This window comes from Eriocheir sinensis, unplaced genomic scaffold, assembly GCF_024679095.1.
Source record: "Eriocheir sinensis breed Jianghai 21 unplaced genomic scaffold, ASM2467909v1 Scaffold1167, whole genome shotgun sequence".
Taxonomy (NCBI): Eukaryota; Metazoa; Arthropoda; class Malacostraca; order Decapoda; family Varunidae; genus Eriocheir; species Eriocheir sinensis.
The window spans coordinates 92,796-111,127 of record NW_026110482.1 but is presented as its reverse complement, the minus strand read 5'-3'; the positions used below and the strand labels follow the sequence as shown (position 1 = coordinate 111,127).

Genomic DNA, 18,332 nt, shown 5'->3' with positions numbered 1-18,332 from the left:
GTTCATAAGATGTGTGTGTGGGTGTGTGTGTGTGTGTGTGTGTGTGTGTGTGTGTGTGTGTGTGTGTGTGTGTGCTTGCATCATTCATTATCCCTGCCAACACATTTTTTTCATTTTTCCCTCCATGCACTTGCATGAACCTTGTTATATAAAACAGTTTTTATATGGTACTGGTGAGGTGTTTAGTCTGAGTATGTTGGCATTTACTGGTCCAGCACTGCTTCCCTCACTGGTCTTAGCACACAAAGGTAATGGTGTCACCCTGTGTCCAGGCGTCGTCCAGACCACTGCCCTGCTGGACTACGAGGCCTCCGCCAGCCACAACCTGACGGTGCGGGCGCGGGACCCCTTCACCGGGGGCCACACGGACACCCACGTCACAGTCGCAGTCACGGACGTCAATGACAACCCGCCGGAGTTCAGCCGTTCCGTCTTCAAGGGAGACGTGTCGGAGGCTGCATCACCGGGCCACGTGGTGCTGCAGGTAAATTACTTCAGCAAATATTACAGGTTTTTCCACTTTTTTTAACATGAAAATTTGACCATAAACTCTTTTATAAATATTGATTCCCATTCACTACCTAGTAACATTTCATTGTTAATCAATCAAAAATGGATCTTATGCATAAGTTTGATAAGCTGATCGAAAAATCAAGAGTTTGAATTCTTTTTGCATTGTCGAGACACCTTCACCCTCTGCCTTGTACAGGTCTCGGCAAGTGACGTGGACACGGGGCCGGGCGGTTCAGTGCGCTACTCGTGTGTCATGGAGTGTGGCAGCTTTGAGGTGCGTGCCCTGGACGGTGCCGTCACACTCACCAAGGAGCTGGATGCAGAGACTGAGGCTCAACACGTGCTGACTGTGCTGGCCACGGACTCAGGCATACCCCAGCTCTCCTCCACCGCCACAGTGGTTATTGACGGTAAATTACATGTAGACAGTAAACACTTATATAGCCAGATTAATTGGGCCAAAGGCAAGTTGTATGCATGAAGTTTCCATATGCTTGAGGTACTGAACGTTATGGCTGACAAAGAAGGTATATTCCCACACCAGCTGGTTTTTAGAGTGGGTTCTCAACCTCGGAATGCATCCAGACGGTAAATTAAGTAATAGAAAAAAATATGAATATAGAAAACCATTTTTTTTTTCGATTATAAATATTTGATTAAAATCCTGCCAACTCTGGGCAGGACACGCATGTAGGAGGGGGCAGAACAAGTGGACAAAAGTAAGTACAGTATATCTAGGGTCATATTCTTAAACATTGCAGCACCCAAGCGCTCATATTTGACTAGGCTTGCACAGGAGTTGTAGTTATTTCCATGGGTAGTTTTATGACCCCGATAATAGTTTGACCCTTTTTCTGTACCTCGAACCTGAAAAAACACTCCTAGGAAACCGACTAAGCTCCATTTTGGCCTTTGGAAATAGTTGATGTGAGGGATGGAAGCGTCAGACCACATCTATAGTCGTGTTTTGTTAAGCCTGGCCAGATGTTTTCTTTGCCTACAGTTGTGGACTTCAACGACAACCCTCCAGCGTGGCGCCAGGACAGCTACTCCTGCCGCGTGTCGGCCGAGGCCCAGCCCGGCCATGTGGTCACCTCGGTGTCTGCCACTGACCCAGACGCTGGTCAGGTCACGCCGCTCAGTTATGCCATTCACTCGGGAGACCGAGACGCCATCTTCAAAATGGATCAGCTGACTGGTAAGGTTCATGTACACGTATAGATGACTAGACTTAAACCTTCAACAATGGCCATCGTTTATTTAATCAAACCCGGCTCGGTCCGCACAGACGGCCATCATTCATTTAATCAGACTCTTTCGCGCCACTAATTTGAATGTTTAGATCAAATTCTGTGACTTGCCGAGGTGTCTGCCAGCATAATTATCTGACCCTCGTAGATTTGAAATAAGATCATTAGTCCTCACTGAGCAGCCCTGGAACCGTAAGATAAGAAAACACTGGGAAACACAGGACAGGATAGAGAGTGAAGATCATTCTGAGTACAAGGACAACAGTGACGAAAACATTGTGAGTAGTGACAGGCAGGCCGCTGCCCGCTCATCGACATACTTGTACTTAATTGCACTATAAGATGTAAATAAATAAAAATAGTGAAAGCATGCAGTAGTGAGAGTGACCTAGAGAGTGATGGTGTTATTTCATTATCTGTGCTGCACTCTAGCCCAGCAAGTGCTCCAGCGTGACTATTACACAACGTATCGCAATTTGGATTTCACCGCTGTCTTCAGGGAGTTAAGACGCTTCATACAATGTGAATAAACAACAACAAAATAGCAGCTGTTTTTACCCGTATCCAGGGACCATTTAGTGAAAACAATGCCCGTCGTTTAAGGGTTAAGGAAGCTTGAAGTTTGGAGGAAAAATTTTAGACATTTTCAGGGATACGTGTTGGAAAGAAAAGCTGTTGTTTTGATGAAGGGTTGAAGGCACGATTGTTTGCTCCTGCAGTGACCAGAGTGGTGCAGGAAGAGGAGATGGAATGTGTTGGCTTGAGAATGGTGAATTTTAACTATTGAAAGGTGGATCTTTTTCCCCAGGTGTGTTGACGGTGACGGCCCCACACAAGCTCAAGGACGTGGCCTCCCTCACCCTGAACCTGTCTGTGAGTGACGGGGTGCACGCGGCCTTCACCGGCCTGCACGTCTCGGGGCTGGCCTCCAACCACCACGCGCCGAGGTAACCTTTTAGTATGGTCTTTGGGTACAAAGGCTGTGATGGCCGTGTTTAAGGCTGTGATGGCAGTTTTTGAGGCTGTGATGGCAATTTATGAAGCCGCTAACATTAACGTCATATTTTTTACGATATATGAGACAGTCCAGGTCAACCGAAAGTCTTTTATCTTAAGGTTTTCACACCAGTCAGTTGGCATGAAAGCAGTGATAAAGGACAGCAAGGGAAATATCACTGTGGCAGAGTCCAAAGAGGTTGAAAACACTCAATTATCGACAATTTACCGTTTCACCCAACCATCGAATTTTTGACGTTGTTCATGTTTTTTTGGTAATAAATGTAGTGAATTGCACGATTTTATACCACATGGGAACACTCCACTATCCACCACAGAGACAGAGAAAGACCTGGGACTGTATGTTAACAGGCTACCAGTGAAGGCCAAATCCGTGCCAATCTCAGCGGACGGGTTAAGGTTATCACACCAGTCAGTCAACATGAAAATAAATATAAAAGACAGCGAGAGAAATATCAATATGGCATCCTTTAAAGAGTCATGCAGTCAGTTACCTTTAAGTTTTCACAAGAGCAGTCAACATGAAAACAGTAATAAAAGATAGCAAGGGGTATACTTCTTCTTCTTCTCAGTGTGGCAGATTTTAAGGAGGCCCAAGACAATCAGCTATCTTCAAGTTTTCATATTGTTCTCTCCCACCATCTCCCCTTGTAAGGCACTGATAGGTAGACAGCATGTAGTATAATAGGCAACGCCAGCAAAGCCCTCAACAGCCACAAACACCCAGACCTTACCTAGGCATTATAGCAGGAAATGAGCACTATCTTTGGGTAGGCGGTGGCTGAGTAGTAGCGTGCTGGGCCCACATTCACCGCGTGATGGACGACGCGAGTTCGAATCCCCACGCTACCACCTGGGATTTTTCAGTCACCGCCGAGTGGCTTAAAACTACCCACATGCTGTCCTGAAGACCACCCATCAACCCAGACTCTAGAGGAAACCGTCCAAGTGAATCAAGAAGGAGTTCCGGGGGGCAGCATGAGCCAAGAGAAGATGGCGCCACTATAAACACTTGCCTACGCCATGACGGGCTGGGGCCGAACACCATCCAGGCCCCTCAAGCAAGCCTACCGGCGCTATAGGCGTAGACGTAAAAAAAAAAAAATAAATAAATAAAATACAGCATTGCAATACCTATCATATATCCTATTCCTACCAAACAGTGCCGTACAACCTCAGTGTCTGTTTATACTCCTCAGGTTTAATCGCACTCTTTACAAATCTTACATGGCGGAAAACTCTTCTCCTTAACCTTCTCATCAACCATTGGAACACACTACATTGCACTACCTACCACACATCCTACCAAGCAGTGCCGTACAACCTCAGTGTCCGTATATCCTCCTCGGGTTTAATCACACTATGAAGACTTCATGGAGAAAAACTCTTCTCCTCAACCTTCTCATCAACCATTTGAACACACTACATCGTACTACCTTTTACACATCCTATCTAGCGATCCCATACAACTTCAGTGTCTGTTAATGCTCCTCAGGTTTAATCACACTCTTTAAGATGCCTACATGGAGGAAAACTCTTCTCCTCAACCTGCTCATCAACCATTGGAACACACTACATTGCACTAGCTATCATACATCATACAACCTCAGTGTCTGTTTATATTCCTCAGGTTTAATCGCACTCTATATGAAGCTTACGTGGAGGAAAATTCATCTCCTGGCCAGCTAGTCATCAACCTGGTGGCCACGGACCTTGATGCCTGGGACCTGGGCAAGCTGCAGTACACCATCCTGCACCAGACTTCAGAGGGAGCCTTCACCGTGGACAAAGAAGGTAGAGAGAGACATTGGCTGGTATTCTTAGACAATTTCATTTCTCACATCAACTATTTCCTAAAGGTCAAAGAGGGGATCAATCAGGTTATAATGAGTGTTTCTTTAGGTTCACGGTACAGAAGAAGGGTCAAACTAACACCAGGGTCTTAAAACTACCCCTGGAAATGCGCAAAACTCCTACGAAAGCCTTGTCAAATATGTGAACTTGGGAGACAAAATGTTTAGTAATACGGCCGTTTGAATTTGCTTGTACTATACTTTTGAATTTTAGGTTCCTGCAGTAAGAGATTTCATTTGAAGGTTTGATGTATGAATGTTGTTGTTCATAGTATTAGTAGGAGTAGTCGTAGGAGGAGAAGTAGTAGTAGTCATAGTAGTAACAGTAATGGTAGCAATAAAAGGTTAAGGAGAAAAAAAAAATGGAAAATATGCTGCTCTTCCAGTAATATTTTATTGAAGTTTTCCCTGAGACAGCATTACAATAGCTTGTATATTTACCTACATTTTAAACCTCAAGGAACCACATCACTAGAGCATACTGTTGTGAGGCTTTGAATGAAAGATACCCTAAACTTACCCTAACCTAACAAAACGCCGATGATTACTAAACAAGTACCATATGTCTTAACTCGGAAAAATCACATATGCATCCTTACTAATGAGACTTTCTATGTAACCCGAAATTGGCCTCTCTTTTGGCCACTCTTTACTTTTATCTTTTTTTAGGAGCAGCATTTAGCGGACTTTTTTGCTACACTTTTCTTTTATGCCCTTCAGCTGCTTCCTTTCCTGTAAAAAAAAAAAAAAAAAAAAAAAAAGTGACCTCATCTTTGTAATTTATACCATACAAACTTCACCCCTTCCCAGGCAACCTATACACTGAGACACCTCTGGATCGCGAATCCCTGCCCATGCACAGCCTCAAGGTGTCTGCGATGGACGAGGGGGGCCGGGCCAGCTTCACGGCGGTGCGTGTGACGGTCCGTGATAAGAACGATAACCCACCAGTCTTCATGTTGCCGGAGTATCAGGCGAACATCAACACTGACGTGGCTCCCAGGACAACCATTCTCAAGGTGGGGAACACTGGGCAGGGAGGAGTTAGGCCCCGTTCACACTGTGCCGACTCTGGACCATGACAACCGAGTGACTTTTAGGCCCCGTTCACACTGTGCCGACTCTGGACCATGACAACTGAGTGACTTTTAGGCCCCGTTCACACTGTGCCGACTCTGGACCATGACAACTGAGTGACTTTTAGGCCCCGTTCACACTGTGCCGACTCTGGACCATGACAACTGAGTGACTTTTAGGCCCTACTCACACTGTGCCAACTCTGGACCATGACAACTGAGTGACTTTAGGCCCCGTTCACACTGTGCCGACTCTGGACCATGACAACTGAGTGACTTTTAGGCCCCGTTCACACTGTGCCGACTCTGGACCATGACAACTGAGTGACTTTTAGGCCCCGTTCACACTGTGCCGACTCTGGACCATGACAACTGAGTGACTTTTAGGCCCCGTTCACACTGTGCCGACTCTGGACCATGACAACTGAGTGACTTTTAGGCCCCGCTCGCACTGTGCCGTCTCAGCATCTGGCGATCGTTCCTAGACCTCTCCATCACAGTTAGAGAGGCCAGTGATGCAGATGAAGGGGTTAACAGTGAAGAATAGTTTGAGAATACATGCAGTGGTTCCAGATTACCCTTGCCTAGCTATAGATCTTGTTTGTTATACTTTCTCCATGCTTGCCATCACAGTTTGGGGCCAGTGACGCAGGTGAACAAGTAAACAGTGGAAAATGCTCTGAGAATACGGGCAGTGGTTCCATGTTAACCTTACCCAGCTATAGATTTCAGTTGTTATACTTTCTCCCTGCCCACCATCACAGTTAGAGACCAGTGACGCAGATGAAGAAGTAAACAATGAAAAATAGTCTGAGAATACGGGCAGTGGCTCCATATGTTACCCTTACCTAACTACAGATTTCAGTTATACTTTCTCCCTGCCCACCATCACAGTTAGAGAGGCCAGTGACACAGATGAAGGAGTTAACAGTGAAGAATAGTTTGAGAATACATGCAGTGGTTCCAGATTACCCTTACCTAGCTATAGATCTCGTTTGTTATACTTTCTCCATGCTCACTTCTTTAGTTAGAGGGCAGTGACGCAGATGAAGGAGTTAACAGTGAAGAATAGTTTGAGAATACATGCAGTGGTTCCAGATTACCTTTACCTAGCTATGGATCTCGTTTGTTATACTTTCCCCATGCTCACCATCACAGGTCGAGGCCAGTGACGCAGATGAAGGGGCAAACAGTGAAGTGAGGTACCGCATGTAGCCAACAGTTCTGAGGCGCTGGAGCTCTTCTCGGTCAACCCCACCACCGGCGAGGTCACCGTGGCGCAGACCATCCACAGCCGAGGTAATTCATCCACTTACTCACGGTCACGGGTGAAGAGTCGGAGTTGAGTCGCCAGAGTCGAACCTGAGTCTTAATATTTCCCTAACATGTTCATTTTCCATTTCTATTTTCTTAGTCATAATTTTTCCTTGTAACAGTTTGTATGTCAGTCTTCTGAGTCTTATTATTTCTCTAACTTGTTCATTTTCTATCTCCATTTCCTCTGTGTTATCAGTTTCCTTTGTAACATTTAGTATTTCCTGCTGCCTCAAAACATTTCCTCCAACAACCTAAGGACCATATTTTTATACATTTCAGTGCCCAAGCTCACATACTTGACAAGGCTTTCGTAGGATTCCTAGGTGTTTCCATGGATACTAGTGGTAGATTGATGAAGCTTTTATAACTTGGACCTACAAAGCTACTCATTAGAATCAAATTAACCCGTCCGCTGCAATTGGCACGGATTTGGCTTTCACTGGTAGCCTGGTAGCATATACTCCCTGTGGGTAGTAGAGTGTTTGTTTCCCATGTGGTATTGGTATGCTGGATATCCCCTCCCAAGGTGCATGACTTTACATTTTTCTTCATTGAATTGTAGCAGCCACTTTTTGTTCCATTCCTGTAGCTTGGTGATGTCTTCTGGTAGGAAATCTGCAGTCAAGGGGTTAACCTGGTAGCAGCAAAGGGCCAAATTTCTGGCTTTACCGTGTAGCAGCGATGGGCCAAATTTGTGCCATGATATAAACCCCCCCAAAATAGATGATACATAAACTGATCACAAATGCGTTGATATATATTATGAAATGGTTTGTGTGAGAGATGATTTTTTCTCAATTTTCTCGCTAAGAGGGACCAATAAGAAACATGATCCCCGCTGCTTCCCGGGTTAATCTTTCTCAGCCTTTGGAAATACCTGATGTGAGAGTCAGAAGTGTATAATACTGATCTAAGGCGCCTTACACTTCCTGCTGTCTGCTAATGCTCCACCAGGCTGTGTCATCTTCGTGCACAAGTACTACATCTACCTCTCCAAAATCACACATGCTTTCTTTATATTCTTTACTGATGCGGGTCCGGAGCGTGTCTGGGTTAGGATAGTTACTCCAGCGAGCATTTTTATATCTTGAGCCGTCTGCTTTACTGTAAAAAAATTGAGCTTGGATGCACAAGTGAGTAGCAGGCTTTTTTTTTTTTTTTTTTTACCTTAAACTGCTTTCTCTACTGTAAAAAAAAATATAGTTCCACAAGTAGCAGTAAACTTTCATATTTTTGTACTTTTTTTTTTTCTGTCTCCTTTACTCTAAAAAGTGTGAGTTTGTATGCACAAGTGATTATCGTATATAGAGAGACTGTTCCATTAGTTCCATAAGTATCAGTGAACTCCCAAATGTTACAGAAAATGAGGTGTACCAGTTTTTCATCCGTGGCGAGGACAGCGGCTCCCCCCAGCACCACTCCGACGTGCCCGTCACCATCTTCCTGCTGCCCCCTCATGAGAACCCCCCGCACTGCGCCAGGAAGTATGCACAGTTCTTCATCAGGGAGGACGCCCCCATCGGTGAGCACCCACAGCTATCAGTAATATGACACACACACACACACACACACACACACACACATAAAAAAATAAGATAAAATTAAAAAGTCACTGGTAAAATGCATATTATTTAAGAAAATACAAGGAAGGAAACAATATGCAGATCACTTGGCACACACACACACACACACACACACACACACACACACACACACACACACACACACACACACACACACAGGCATTTGATAATAGACTGATGTGGAAATTAGAAAATAGAGGAGGATTGGGAGAAAAATGACTATGGATGAAAAATTACCTGACAAACAAAGAAATGAGAACCGTGTTGAAAGGTGAGATATCAGAATGGAGAACGGTCACAAGTGACGTTCCACAAGGGTCAGTGTTAGCGAATATTATGTTTTTAATATTTAAAGATGATATGCCAGAAAAAGTAAAGAGTTACAAGGGTATGTTTGCAGATGATGCCAAACTGCTTAGAAAAATAAGAGATGATGATGATGATTGTAATAAACTACAGGAAGATTCCAATGAGATACATGAATGGAGTAAAAAATGGGAAATGAAGTTCAATGAAAAGAATTGTCACACAATGAAAATGGGCAAGAGTAAAAATAGAGCAAGTGGAGTGTGTAGGATGGGAGGGACAATCATCGATACAGTGAAGGATGAAAAAGACTTAAGAATTATAATACTAGATACACTGACATCTGAGAAGCACATAAATAAGATATTCGGAGAAACATATATACCGTATTTCCCGCTGTATAAGACGCACCGACGTATAAGACACCTATAATTTGGCAAGATATATTAAAAAAAAAAAAAAAATTTCCCTGAACTTAATGTGTGTGCAGTATTACATTTGGCCACCTTACTTACAATTATGACTGTAGTACCGTATGTTGCTTTGTGTCCATCTCTGTGTTCAAAGTTGTTCCACTGTTTGTTGAAGTATTACAGTGCTCTTACCCCGAGCAGCTGTGACTTTGAAATGGTAAACAAAAGGGTTGGTTGGTAAATTCACTCACTGCACAGTGTGCAGGCGGTAACTTTCGCCGTGCTACTGAAGGAACTAATCACACGGGGATGCTACGTTCGATGGGCCATCTTGGTCTTGATCTTGACTTTCAGGGACTGTATACCTACTTTCAAGTAGAAATAGATGTTGATTAACCCCTTAATGACGATGATGCCGCTGGCATCATATAGTTCTGTCAGACATGGGCAACGAGCATGACGCCAGCGCTGGAGAGTGAGATGCTTTCCAAAATTTGAAGGGCGCGTGTAACTATAGGTCTCTGTTGACGCTGAGTGACTAACTGGCACCTCTTTTGTTCCTGCGATGTCCCCCACCACCATTCCGTGCAAAAAATAGTCTACAGTTCCTGCCTACACATCATGGCGTCTGTAGAGCAATTCTGTTCCCTCAGCCGTCCTTTTTTGGCGGAATTCCAGCTAAACGGTCTGTCCAAATAATAATCTGATTTCTCAGTTGAATTATACGGATGATTCTCTACAACTTTTATTCAATGCGATTCATTCCAGAATGAATAAACTACAAAAATTTGCAAAAAAATTTTTTCGAGTTTCACTGCAACTTTGGCTCTCCGTAGGCATTAAATTTCCGGGTCAAAGTGGAATGGAAGTGTTGGATAGAAGTGATTTAATCGAGACTGAAGGGAGGAGGCAACTAAGAGGACACTGTAAGAAATTGTGAAAGAGGACTTGTTTGAAAGACCTAAAGAAGTTCAGTTTTCCTTACAGGAGTGTGGATACATGGAATGGACTTAGCAAAGACGTTGTTGAAGCAAGCAGTGTCCATAAAATGAAGGAAATTCTGGACAAATATAGAGTGGGAGACAGGACTGACTGAGATTGAGTTCTGGCCATGTATACTACAAATAAGTTAATACAAATAGGTAAATACACACACAGACACATTACAGTACTGGGAAATCATACACTCATTTCCTCAGATAACACATACTAGCACACACATCACAATCTGCACCTCATAACATTCTGGCCCCAGCTAGCCACCTTCTGTATGCTCAAAGTCTTGCCTTGTGTTGGCAGGCAATGTGATCACGTCCCTGTGGATGGCGGGGCCACAGTCAGTGCAGTACCTGATCATGGTGGACGAGGGCATGAAGGCAGCCAGTGAGGAGAGGGAGTCTGGGGGAGTTCAGGGCCCTTCACCGTGACCTCCACTGGCCTGGTGGTGGTGCACAGGGCCCTGGACCATGAGCGGCGACGCACACATCACATCAGCGTCACCAACCGTACACTGACCACGCCGCCCACGGTGGACTACATGACCATCTCTGTGGTGGTGAGTTTATGGCAGGAAGCAGCAAGTTTTGGTCTCTTGTCTGTATTGTTGATTAGGGTTTGGATTATGGGCTGAAATGAGGGTCAATGAAAGACGTTTTAATATGTTGGTCTTGAACTGATTGGGTCTTGCTCTGGCATGACCAACAGGTGATGGATGTGAATGATGGCAGAGTGCATGAAGTTTTGATCTCTTATCCTTATGGTTGATTACGGTTTGGATTTTGGGCTGAAATGACAGTCAAAGAAAGACATTTTAATTTATGGATTTTGAATTGGTTGGGTCTTGTTCTGGAATGACCAACAGGTGATGGACGTGAATGACTGCCCTCCACGCTTCTCTGAGTCCAGCTACACAGCCCTGGTGGCCGAGAACAGCGAGGTGGGCGCCACCATCACCATCCTCACGGCCACTGATGACGATGAAGGAAACCATGGCCAGGTAAATGTTGCCTGTGTCACCATGTTATTTTCAGTCCATGAAAACATTCTCCAGAATAAATTATTAAATGTCTCCTCTGCTCTCTGCTCTTCCCTCCTCAGATCCAGTACAGCCTCGGCCCCGATGAAAGCGCTGTAGTGAAGTCAACGTTCCGCATTGATCCACACACCGGGACGCTGACCCTGGCGGCCCCGCTGGACCGCGAGACCATGGCCCAGTACTCCTTCACCGTCACTGCCACTGACGGGGGCCCCAAGCCTCTGTCCACCAGCACAAGAGTCACTGTACTGGTCAAGGACTACAACGACAACCCTCCAGTGTTCACCAAAGACACTTACGTCACTGCTGGTGAGGCACTACAAGGGTTTTATAGATAAATGATTGACAGGAAATTGATTTTCTCTGTAATATGTCATTGGCTGTGAAGGTTTTATATATCTACATTGACAAATTAATTTTGTTTGACGCCAGTGCCTGAGGACACCGCCACGGGTACGGCGGTGGTGGAGCTCAGCGTGACGGACGCCGACGAGTCCGTGGCCGAACTTGACTTCTTCATCACCGGCGGCGACCCTGACGGCCAATTCCTGGTGCACGCCTCAGGGGAGGTGGGTGGGAGGGATGGTGAGAGACAACAACAATGGTGACCTGCTAACAACGAAACTGTTCCTTAACGAGAGAGTCACGGTGCTGTGGTCCCTATTCCAGGTGTACGTGGCCGGTGAGCTGGACCGGGAGAGGCAGGCCGAGTACACCCTCACCGTCACCGTCACCGACGGGAAGTTTACGGCCAACACGACTGTTACTGTGACAGTCATCGACATCAACGGTTGGTGACAGTATAGTCTTGCCTGAGATGATAATGGATAATGTATGGTAATAGATCATGAATTAAGTAAGCAGAGTGTCTAGCACTTCTGTGACTCACACCGGTGTGCTTCACGACAGACAACGGTCCGGTGTGCAAGGAGCCAATCTACCGCCGGGAGATCTCCGAGGACGCCACCCCAGGCACCCACGTGGCCTCTGTTGTGTCCTGGGATGCCGATGAAGGCACTGCTGCCCAGAGCCGCTACATTCTCACCGGGGACAGCGCCCACCACTTCAGTATTGACCAGCTGAATGGCCACGTGGCCACAGCCACCCAGCTGGACAGAGAGGCACGGGACCACTACCACCTCACTGTAAGTATTCACACACACACACACATACACACATAAAAAAAGGCTATCAGAAAGCTGGAAAGGATACAGAGAATTGCAACTTAAATGGTCTCAGAACTCTCAAATATGATGTATGAAGACAGATTGAAGGAGATGGACTTGACGACACTGGAACAAAGAAGGGAGAGAGATCTGATCATGCTGTAGGCTATAGGTTGGTAAATAAGTTTGATGAGGTGGATAGAGATGATATCTTCTTAACTGCGAGAATGCATGGGCTGAGAGGACATAGGGAGAAACTTAATAAAGGAACCTGTTTGAGTGACTTAAAACAAGTATAGTTTTCCACATAGAAGTGTTAACACCTGGAACAGTTTGCGGGGAGAAGTGGTGGAGGTGAACAGTGTCCAACAATTGAAGGGAAGGTTGGATAAATGTAGATATGGAGACGGGACTGTTAGAGCTTAGCTCGGGCCTGGTAGACTACAAATAGGTAAATACACACACACACACACACACACACACACACACACACACACACACACACACACACACATAGCAAGAAATTGAGAAAGGAGACTTGTTTGAAAGACATAAAGAAGTACAGTTTTCCATACTGAAGTGTGAATATATATATGAAATGGACTAAACAAAGACATTGTTGAAGCGGGCAGTGTCCAAAAAATGAAGGAAAAGTTGGACAAATATAGATTGGGAGACAGGACTATCTGAGCTTGAGTTCAGGCCCTGTACACTACAAATAGGTAAATACACACACAAACACACACTGGCCTTTCATGGCTCAATAATAATAGTAATAACAATATTAATACTAGTTGTAGCCAGGTTAGGGTAATGGTGCCTATGATGAGTCCAAAACTCCAGGTGTGACTGTCCAGGTTGTGGTGGAGGACTGGGAGCACAAGGCCTGGCAGTGTGAGGTGGTGGTGGAGGTCCTGGTGACGGACACCAACGACAACCCCCCGTCCTTCTCCCTGGCCACCCACGCCGCCACCCTGCCGGAGGACGCGCCCATCAACACCGTCGTCCTCAAGATGTCTGCCACGGACCCTGACCTCGGTAAAGGCTTTGTTGTGGCAGGGGATCAGGTCTGGGTGATTCTTTTTTTTTTTTTTTTTTACATCAAGGGAGGCAGCTCAGGGGCACAAATCTCACTCTCTTTTCCCTTGCTGTTCATGCCCCTCACAAAAAACATGGGTATTAGGGCTTTTATGCTGTTCTGTGAGGCTCATGATCAGTAATGTGTGATAATGATAATGAGAATAATAATGATCATAATAATTAGACTCATAGCACTCGGAGAGTGCACACCTCCGCCAAAGATCATCTTGAAAATTGGTATGGGCATCAACTGTGACCTTATGCATCATATGGAAGCATTTGTTTCGAAATTTGATGATTTTTTTTTTTTTTTTTATTCTGACCCAGGCAAACTTTTTGAGGTCAAAGGTCAAGGTCAAGGCCATGCAAGGTGCATCATATGGAAGCATTTGTTTCGAAATTTGATTTTTTTTTTTTTACTGACCTTGAGCAAACTTTTGGAGGTCAAGGTCAAAGGTCAAGATCAAGGCCGTTCAAGGTGCGTCTTTCCATGCGCTAAAATATGAACCAAGTCTGAAGTCTATGATGAGGAGAACTGAAGTTATGGCCAAAAATATGTAAATCTGACATTTTGTGCAACCTTGACCTTGACCTTTGACATAAAAAAATTAATGGGTTCTATTCTGGATGGACACGAAGCTTCCCTGAAAAATTGGTTGAAATATCCACAAAATTGTGCACAGGAGACTGTGACCTTGACCTTTGACAAAAAAATTAATGGTTTCTATTCTGGATGGACACGAAACTTCCCTGAAAAATTGGTTGAAATATCCACAAAATTGTGCACAGGAGACTGTGACCTTGACCTTGACCTTTGACAAAAAATTTAATGGTTTCTATTCTGGATGGACAGGAAACTTCCCTGAAAAATTGGTTGAGATATCCACAAAATTGTGCACAGGAGACTGCTCACAAACAAACAAACAAATAAACATACCGACCGGACCGAAAGTATAACCTCCTCCCAACTTCGTTGGTGGAGGTAATAATAATAAGAAGAACGTCTCCTCTGTACCCCCAGGCACCAATCGACGGCTGCTGTACAACTTTGTGGACTCAGCGGAGGGCCACTTCACCATTGACGAGATGGAGGGTGTGGTCAGCCTGGCCCGGCCCCTGGACCGTGAGACAAGGGACTCCTACAGCCTGACAGTGCGCGCCGTGGACCAGGGAAGCCCACCGCTGTCATCCACCACGCAGCTCATCGTCACAGTCTCAGGTTTCTGACGTGCCGCTGCCCTGCACTGCCCTCCCAAAGTGTCTTGTGGGGCATAAGTAGGTACCAGTGGAGGTGCATGGGCCATTAGAGACACACTTATTACAAAAATCTGTCATGCACAAACTAGTACCAAAAACAGAACAAATCTATCAGAAAATACTAAGAAGTTTAGGATATTTTTTTTGTCTCTAACCCTGTAGCTGCGGGGATCATGTTTCTTATAGGCCCCTCTAAGCAAAATAAAGAGAAAAAATCATCACTCATGCAAATCATTATATTATATATATCAACCCATTTGTGATCAGTTTATGCATCCTCTATTTTTGGGGGTTTATATCAAGGCAAAAATTTGGCCCGTCGCTGGTACGCGGTAAACCATAAGCTTGGCCCGTCGCTGCTACCGAGCTAATGGAGCATGCATCTACATTGGTTCTCATGTCCTAAGCCTTACTAGTTTAAGACAAGAGTGGATTCCAACAGAGGATCAGATTTATGCTGAAATCCATGTTTTATATTACCCAATTTACTCAAACAGGTTTTCCTAATCATCATCATCATCATCATTTCGTTTAAAGTCCGTTTTCACTCTTCATGAGTGGTTGGACGGTTTATGGCTCATAAATCGAGCCATTTTCAGTTTTTGGCGCGAGATTTTCTGGGTGCATGCCCTTGCACACCCAACCACTTATTTTAAATGGTGGCCCTAGCCTTTGCCTGAACGAAACAGCCAAACCCTACAAGGCAGCAGGAGCAGGGGGCTATGAAGTTTACCACCCGCTATTTCACCCGTAGCTGGAACTGGATGGCCATTGACTCTAATAAACATGAGTTCATCTGCCCTTAGAATGGTCTTGATTTTAATCCACCTGGGGGTCCAGCACACCCTCCTCACTGGTCCAAAACAAAACCAGTGGGGTTGCCGGTTTAGCCGCTGACTACCCGACCCTGCGGCTGGTTGTACTGTGTTACAAGTTACCAGTAGCAGAGCACTACCTTAACTGCCCTGACCAGACAGACAGATTTTCCTAATGGTAGTCTCTATCCATAAGTCACGATTGAGAAGATATGTTTAAAGGAACCATTCCAACATGCCCTCGTTAGATTGGCCATTGAGTCCTCACAAAATAAAGTGTCCTGCCAACAGTAATCAACAGCAATCAGAGTTTACTTGCATGAAAAAAAATAGTTGCTTTGATGTTTATGTTTAAAACCTCAAGGAATAATCAATTCTTCAAACTTAGTCTCACTGATATCATTTGGAAAGCCAAGTTTATTTGTATTTTAGATAATGAGTCCATCCTCCATATATTTTTGAGCCTCTGTCCCGTATATCTGCATTATGATCTCTTCTTGTACGAGAATGCTTCAAAGCAAGGCTGTGAGCTCCGTCCCCCACAGATGTGAATGATAATGCTCCTGAGTTTGTGAGGAAACTCCACGAAACTTCCGTGGCAGAGAACACGGCCGTGGGGACAGAAGTCCTGCGGGTCATGGCCACCTCAAGGGACATCGGCATCAATGCAGAAATCTCTTACTCCCTTCAGCACACCACGCTGGAGGAGTACCTGCACATCCACCCAAAGACTGGTACACTTGTGATCGACACCCTTTTTTTTTTTTTTTTTCCAGAGTCCAAATCATTCTGCAATATATATATATATATATATATATATATATATATATATATATATATATATATATATATATATATATATATATATATATATATATATATATATTTATATATATATCAGTAGGTTGTTATAGTTCAACTCAGCCATGAAGTCAGTTTGGGCAGGGTGTTCAGGGAGTTCCCTGGCCATAGCATCAAATCTTATTTACTGTATACTGAATACTTGATACACGATTTCAAATAGTATGTAGATAACACATGAGGGAGGGAGTGATGTATTTGGGATGATGCGGCAGCGCTGTGAGGAGGTTCGGGCCCCACCCAGACTGACTTCATACTGGTGTCAGACGATAGTTTGATTTCACCGCTGAAAATCGAATTAGTCTCTTTGGCTGGTGTGTGTGTGTGTGTGTGTGTGTGTGTGTGTGTGTGTGTGTGTGTGTGTGTGATGTTCTCATTCCCTGCAAGTCCCTCATGACCCACCACTGCCACAGGTGTGATAAGCATTGGCGCCGAGGTGGACTTTGAGCGCATACAGCAGGTGGTGGTGACAGTAGTGGCCACAGACGGGGGTGTGCCGCCTCTGTCCGCCACGGCCTTGGTCAACCTAACAATCATTGATGTGAATGACAACTCCCCGGTGTTCACGCTGCCCACCTACACCGCCACAGTCAGGGAAGACGCTCTGCAAGGCGCCAGCGTGGTGCAGGTAAGCAAGTGCCTCCTTCGTCTCATCTGACCTCCATGCACTCCCTTTCTTCCCTCCACCACTCACCCTGTACCCAACAGCCTCCTCAGTTACCCTAGTCACTAAATCCTTAACTGCTAAACAGGTCTGGAAGGAGGTAATACAGTGAAAGAAAGGCTGTTGCAGAGTGTACCAGTGAACAGGATAAAAGAATGCATATGCTGCTTGAGGAGATAAGTGAACCCAGATGTCTTTACTTGCTGCTGGTGTCACTAAGCTTATGGAGAGAAGTAAAGATGGGAATCAAAATCGTTCTCTCTGTGTGCACCGTCTGATAGTGGGAAACTTGACATACCTGGTGCAATGTTTTAGTTCCCTTTTCCACTCACCCTGTACCCAACAACCTCCTCAGTTACCCTAACCACTAAATCCTTAACTACTGAATAGGTCTCAGGAAGGAGGTAATACAGTGAAAGAAAGGCTGTTGCAAAGTGTACCAGTGAGCAGGATAAAAGAATGAATATCCTGTTTAAGTAGAAAATTGAACCCAGATGTCTTTACTTGCTGCTGGTGTCACTAAGCTTATGGAGAGTAGTGAAGGTGGGAATCAAAAGCATCCTTTCTGTGTGTGCCGGATGATACTGAGGAACATGACACACCTGGTGCAGCGCTTCACTTGATGGTGGCATTAGTCACCAACACTTTTTTTTTTCTTTTTCTTTTTTTACATCTTCGCCTGTGGCGCCAGTAGGCTTGTTTTTGGAGGGGCCTGATGGTATGGCCCAGCCCGTTGTGGCGCAGGCCAGTGTTTATAGTGGCGCCATCTTGCATTGGCTCATGCTGCCCTCCTAGAATCTAAAGTCCGGGTTGATAGGTGGTCTTTTGGACAGCATGTGGGTAGTTTTAAGCCACTCGGCGGCGGCTGAAAAATCTCAGCTTGGTGGCACCGGGCGGGGATTGAACTCGCGTCCTCCTGAACGCAGCGCTGTCACACTGTCAACTCACCACTGCCTCTTAGGAGTTCCGGAATAGTTTATTTTTTCCTTCCTTCTTCTTTTTCCTTCTTTCCTCTTTTTCCTTTTTCTTTTCTTCTTCATTTTCTTCATCTTCCTCTTCTTTTTCTTTTTCTTTTTCTATTTCCTCTTTTTCTTCTTTTACTTCTTTTGCTTCTCCTTTCATATTC

General features: G+C 45.0%; 2 protein-coding genes across 2 annotated transcripts in view; both read left to right on the top strand.

Annotated features, from left to right (window-relative positions):
- The first annotated feature begins 83 nt into the window (after nucleotides 1–83).
- LOC126989424 (protocadherin Fat 1-like) lies at nucleotides 84–10,755 on the top strand. Its single transcript, XM_050848024.1, has 9 exons — nucleotides 84–484; nucleotides 710–923; nucleotides 1,517–1,711; nucleotides 2,572–2,710; nucleotides 4,411–4,574; nucleotides 5,444–5,652; nucleotides 6,948–7,008; nucleotides 8,387–8,548; nucleotides 10,628–10,755. Exons 1-9 carry the CDS (start codon nucleotides 125–127, stop codon nucleotides 10,753–10,755), a joined length of 1,632 nt encoding a protein of 543 aa, XP_050703981.1. The 5' UTR covers nucleotides 84–124.
- The window catches only part of LOC126989426 (fat-like cadherin-related tumor suppressor homolog), a 35,917-nt gene continuing 24,503 nt past the window's right edge, over nucleotides 6,919–18,332 (top strand). The window contains 12 exon segments of the mRNA XM_050848025.1: nucleotides 6,919–7,008; nucleotides 8,387–8,548; nucleotides 10,628–10,883; nucleotides 11,190–11,324; nucleotides 11,426–11,672; nucleotides 11,796–11,932; nucleotides 12,033–12,153; nucleotides 12,273–12,508; nucleotides 13,387–13,567; nucleotides 14,631–14,828; nucleotides 16,227–16,415; nucleotides 16,956–17,170. Coding sequence (XP_050703982.1) covers nucleotides 10,866–10,883; nucleotides 11,190–11,324; nucleotides 11,426–11,672; nucleotides 11,796–11,932; nucleotides 12,033–12,153; nucleotides 12,273–12,508; nucleotides 13,387–13,567; nucleotides 14,631–14,828; nucleotides 16,227–16,415; nucleotides 16,956–17,170 — 1,677 coding nt within the window. The 5' untranslated portion in view covers nucleotides 6,919–7,008; nucleotides 8,387–8,548; nucleotides 10,628–10,865.